Source organism: Apium graveolens, chromosome 9, assembly GCF_009905375.1.
Source record: "Apium graveolens cultivar Ventura chromosome 9, ASM990537v1, whole genome shotgun sequence".
Taxonomy (NCBI): domain Eukaryota; kingdom Viridiplantae; phylum Streptophyta; class Magnoliopsida; order Apiales; family Apiaceae; genus Apium; species Apium graveolens.
This window is the reverse complement of record NC_133655.1, coordinates 45,948,393-45,954,161: the sequence shown is the minus strand read 5'-3', so window position 1 is coordinate 45,954,161 and position 5,769 is coordinate 45,948,393. Positions and strand designations below refer to the sequence as shown.

The window sequence follows — 5,769 nt, the reverse complement described above, 5'->3', positions numbered from 1 at the left end:
AATTTAAAATCACCAGATACAGGTAATTCAAATTTCCAGGACAAAGGGTGTCATAAATAATTTTTGAAAATCGCATAAACAGATATCTAAAATTTTCCAAATCAAATTTTAAAATAATTTTCGGAAGTTAAAATGATCAGATAATATTAACGGAGCAAATAAAATATGGAATTGAGTGAATCAGAGATATTCAATTCTAAGATGAGTAGCGCTGAATAAAAAGGGGATAGAATCCGTACCTTGAAATCGCAACCTCTAACAATAATGGAATCCGCACACGTTACTCTAATTTCCCGGCTCCCGACCTATTATGATTTATAATTAAAACCTTTAAGATAGTCAATCATTAGATTATATATATATTATATTACTCTTAAACTTATTATTTAGAAACTTCTTTTTCTTTAATACTAATAATGTTAACGAATTAATACCATAAACTATTCCACCACACCAGTGACCAGACTCGATCAAGTGCAGCCTAAAAAAAACATATAGTAACATGAATATAGCTTGCAACATAAACCTTAAATACACCCACGTTACAGGGAGATTTCAATGGAGTTTAGCAAGCTTTAAATTAATTTAAATGTGCTAGTCCACGTCTCATGCATGCAAATCAACTTTAATATTATTAATATTATCTAGCTAACACTAACACCTTACATGCCCCCATTTGTCTTTTATATAGCTAATACATTCAAAACACACTTGCACAATCATTATCAAATCAACTGATGCACAATTTAGTTTTAAATAATAAATTAATAAATAAAGAAAAACATGATCCAAATATTAAGTTTTATAAAACCAAGCACTTTTGCAAATATTTATTCGAATTAGTAGAATCACTAAAAAAAATATTAAATATTAAATATAAATTATCACCATGTTAATCAAGACATTAGCACAACTAATCAAAATACCAGTACAAAATATATTAATATTATAGTAAACATATTACAACATGTACTAATATGATTATAAATTTTTTAGCTACCATGTATACACCTGCAACATCTTCCTGGATGAAGCAATTGACACTGTGTGAACCAAAATTAAATCATAATAATATTTTAGTACCAAAATAAACATATACACATGAACAAAGACACGTGATGACCTGCATGTAAATTAATTTACTACTCACTTTAATTTTAAAACTACAAAATTACTAACCCACTCACACCCACATAACACCCTGTTCTATTTTTGTACTAGTACACAACCTGTAGTCTTGTATTAGTGCCGAGAGTCTCTTTAACTTTTCAATTATTTAATATCTTATTATTACAAACTGTAACCAATGGCAATTAATAACACAGACTCAAAACTATATGCTTTACCTAACTAACATGCCATCCAATCGAATCTAGCCAAGTTATGGTATCTAATACTAGTGAATTATATTGATAATACCTGCTCTTGTCGAAACCGTACAGAAAAGGAGTAAAGCAACAAACTAAAATCTCAAGCCTGCCGCCGTTGTTCCTCTTTGCCTCTCTCTCTCTCCCCGCAATCTCCAAAAATTAGGGTTTTAAATAATAATGTGTCTTTATTTTAGACACGCCAGCTATTTATAATTTTTACAAAGACTCCTTATACTAACTTAAATCAAACTCATCACTTATTATTATTATTATTATTATTATTATTATTATTATTATTTTACATATATTACATATACACCCCCTTAAAAAGGATTCCGTCCCCGGAATCAAACGAAACTAAATACGTACCTGAATCGAATAAATGCGGATATTTCTCACGAATAGACTCTTCTAATTCCCAAGTAGCTTCTCTCTCCGAATGATTTTTCCACAAAACTTTCACAAACGGAATGGTGTTCTTCCTCAAAACTCGCTCCTCTCGAGCTAAGATAGCCCCAGCTTCTTCCTCACAAGAAAGATCCTCTCTAATCTTATGTAATGGATACTGAACTATGTGTAACGGATGATATTTATAGCCCCTCAAAACAGACACGTGAAACACATTATGTACATGAGATAGTTGTGGCGGCAACGCAAATCTATAAGACACTTCCCCCACTTTCTCCATAACATCAAAAGGTCCAACATATCTCGGACTAAGTTTTCCCTTCATACCAAAACGTTTAACACCCTTACAAGGTGACACCTTTAAGAACACATGATCACCTGGTTCAAATCCACCAAACTTCCGATGTTGATCCGCATAACTCTGTTAACGCGATCGAGCCTCCTTCAAACTTTCTTTAACTTTCTCCACCTTCTCATTAGTGATTCTAACTAGCTCTGGTCCTTCAAATGACTCTCTCTCCAACCTCATCCCAACAAGATGGTGCTCTACATCTCCTACCATACAAAGCTTCAAATGATGGCATACCAATACTCGCATGCCAACTGTTATTATACGCAAACTCAACAAGATACAAATACTTATCCCAGTCACCTGTCCACTCCAAAGCACATGCCCTCAACATATCCTCTAACGTCTGGATCGTTCTTTCTGACTGTCCATCGGTCTGCGGATGAAAAGCTGTACTAAAATTAAGCCTTGTACCCCAAGCTTATTGGAAACCCTTCCAAAATCGCGATGTAAATCTCGTATCCCTATCAGAAACTATCGACACAGGCACACCATGAAGTCTAACAATATCTCGCTGAAAAATCTCTGCCAATTCGTGAACAGGAGTAGTCTCTCTAATAGGCAAGAAGTGGGCGGACTTAGTTAGTCTATCAACCACCACCCATATGACATCGTTCTTCTTGAAAGTCCTCGGCAAATGAGTCACAAAATCCATAGTAATGTTTTCCCACTTCCAAACTGGAATATCTAGCTGCTGCAACAATCCACTAGGCCTCTGATGGTCTATCTTCACTTGTTGACATGTAAGACATTTTCCCACAAATTCTTCTATATCTCCCTTCATTCCACTCCACCAAAAGTGCTTCTTCAAATCCCTATACATCTTGGTGGAACCTGGATGAATAGAAAATGAAAAACTATGAGCCTCCTTCAAAATTTCCTCACGAATCGTCGGGTCTGCGGGCACGCACAATTTTCCACCAAACCATATCACGCCCTCATCATCAACACGAAAGTGTTTTTGCTTTCCACCTGCCACCTCGGATCTAATAGCTTCCAAACCTGTATCACTCTTCTGAGCTTCCTTAACCCTTGAAACAAGATTCGGTTCCACTTTCAAATTTGCAATGCTACCACTTGATCCTCTAACATACAACTCAACACCCAAGCGCTCCAAATCTGAAATAAGGTGCGGCTGAGTAATGAGAGATGCAACACTCCCCAAGTTCTTCCTACTAAGAGCATCTGCCACTACATTCGCCTTCCCCGAATGGTACTGAATATTTGCATCATAATCCTTAAGAAGTTCAAGCCACCTCCGCTGCCTCATGTTAAGCTCCTTCTGAGTAAAGATGTATTTGAGACTCTTGTGATCAGTAAAGATGTCACAAGTCTCTCCATAAAGATAGTGTCTCCAGATCTTCAAAGCAAAGACCACTGCTGCTAAGTCCAAGTCATGGGTAGGATAATTCACCTCATATGGTTTAAGCTGCCTAGAAGCGTAAGATATCACTTTCCCATGTTGCATAAGAACACACCCCAATCCTCTCTTAGAAGCATCATTATACACCTGAAAACCTCCACTCCCTGATGGCAACACAAGTATTGGAGCTGACACCAACCTTTTCTTTAACTCTTGAAAGCTCTTATCACGATCATCATTCCACTCGAACTTAATTCCCTTCCTCATTAGCTGAGTCAATGCTAAAGCTATGGAAGAGAAACCTTCCACAAAACGCCTATAGTAGCCTGCCAAACCCAAAAAACTCCTTACCTCTGTCACATTGCTAGGTCTGGGCCAATTAGTAATAGCCTCGACTTTCGCAGGATCCAACTCAATGCCCCTACTAGATACAACATGCCCCAAGAATGCCACTTCCTCCAACCAGAATTCACACTTGGAAAATTTCGCAAACAACTTCCTCTCCCTCAAAATTTCAAGTACAGTACGTAAATGCTCCTCATGCTCCTCTCTGCTCCTAGAGTATATCAAGATATCATCGATGAAGACCACCACGAATTTATCCAGATAATCATGAAAGACCCGATTCATCAAATCCATAAATACCGCTGGTGCATTCGTCAACCCAAAGGACATCACGAGAAACTCATAATGACCATAACGAGTGCGAAATGCAGTCTTCGGAACGTCTTCCTCCCTAACTCGTAACTGATGGTAACCAGATCTCAAATCTATCTTCGAAAAGTACTTCGCCCCTTGTAACTGATCAAACAAGTCATCAATGCGTGGCAAAGGATACCTGTTTCTGACAGTCACCTTATTCAACTCCCTATAGTCAATGCACAATCTCATAGAACCATCCTTCTTCTTCACAAACAACACAGGAGCGCCCCATGGAGACACACTTGGTCTGATAAATCCCCTATCCAACAACTCCTGCAGCTGCTCCTTCAATTCTTGCAACTCAAATGGTGCCATTCGATAAGGCGCCTTAGAAATAGGCTCGACACCTGGAACAAGTTCAATAGTAAACTCCACCTCTCTATGTGGTGGCAAACCTGGTAGCTCATCCGGGAACACATCTTCATACTCCCTCACAAATGGATAATCCTCGATGCGAGGTTCATCCTTCGATGTATCCTTCACGAAAGCAAGGTAGCCATCACAGCCCTTAGACAACAATTTACTCGCCTTTAGAGCAGAAATTAACTTAACATCCCCCTTCGGCTGAGACCCTTGGTATACAAATTCTGGTTTATCTGCATCCCCAAAGATCACCCTTTTTCCTTGACAATCAATTGTCGCACGATGTTCACTCAACCAATCCATGCCCAAAATAATGTCAAAGTCATGCATCTCCATAGGAAGCAAGTTAACCTTACAACTTCTATCTCCAACAGCTATCAGACACTCTCGATACACATCAGAAATAACAACAGAATTCCCCATCGGGGTAGAAATAGACATATGAGGATATAATAATGAAGGTGCAACGTCAAGATGACGAATAAACGATAAAGACACAACAGAATGGGTTGAACCAGTATCAAATAACACATAAGCATCACGTCTACCAACAAGAAGTGTTCCTGAAACGGTACCTGAATTAGCTGCTGCCTGATTTGCCGTCAATGCAAACACTCTGGCTGTAGGATTCTGCTGACTTCCACTGCCACTACCACCGCCAGCTCCTCCTCCACCAGGGTTGCGTGACACTGTGCAATCCCTTGCCTTATGGGACATGCTACCACATAAGAAACAAGCCCCAGTATGTCTGTAACAAGCTCTACCTGGATGATGTCCACCACATGTAGTACAAGGAGCCACAGGAATCATATTGGGGTTTCCCCCATACACTGAGTAACGGCTCTGTCCCTGCTGACGATTCTACCACTGTCTAGGCTGCTTCTGTCGCTGAAACTGCTGATTCTGATTCTGACCAACATACTGATTTCGGCCGTGGAATGACTGACCACCCCTATTCTGATTCTGTCCACGCCACTATCCTTGCTGACCATTCTGACCTCCATACCACTGTCTACCCTGTGCAAAACCCTGATCATCCCTAGTCCTCTTACTACCACTGTTAGACCTGGAAGTCCTGAAATCTATGCGCTCCTTCTCAACATCCTTTGCTGCATCAGCCGCCTCTGCCACATTATCAAATTTAAAAGAAATTATGGAACCCCTCAGATGAGACTTCAACCCCCATTTAAATTTATCAGCCTGCTGCGCAGCAG

The 5,769-nt window shown here is 39.3% G+C and overlaps 1 protein-coding gene across 1 annotated transcript; it reads right to left on the bottom strand.

Moving 5' to 3' along the window:
• Nucleotides 1–427: 427 nt before the first annotated feature.
• Nucleotides 428–5,365, bottom strand: LOC141685240 (uncharacterized). Its single transcript, XM_074490352.1, has 5 exons — nucleotides 4,435–5,365; nucleotides 3,542–3,942; nucleotides 2,303–2,503; nucleotides 2,002–2,199; nucleotides 428–481 (listed from the first exon to the last, which is right to left on the bottom strand). The coding sequence occupies exons 1-5, from the start codon at nucleotides 5,363–5,365 to the stop codon at nucleotides 428–430; spliced, it is 1,785 nt and encodes a 594-aa protein (XP_074346453.1).
• Between the last annotated feature and the right edge of the window lie 404 nt (nucleotides 5,366–5,769).

Coding starts and splice junctions, on each gene's coding strand:
- LOC141685240 (XM_074490352.1), bottom strand. CDS start 5,365: ATGATTCCTGTGGCTCCTTGTACTACATGTGGTGGACATCATCCAGGT. Junction 2,200..2,302: donor CACCATCTTGTTGGGATGAG/GTTGGAGAGAGA, acceptor TCGCGTTAACAG/AGTTATGCGGATCAACATCG. Junction 482..2,001: donor TGCCGCCACAACTATCTCAT/GTACATAATGTG, acceptor TGTTTTTTTTAG/GCTGCACTTGATCGAGTCTG.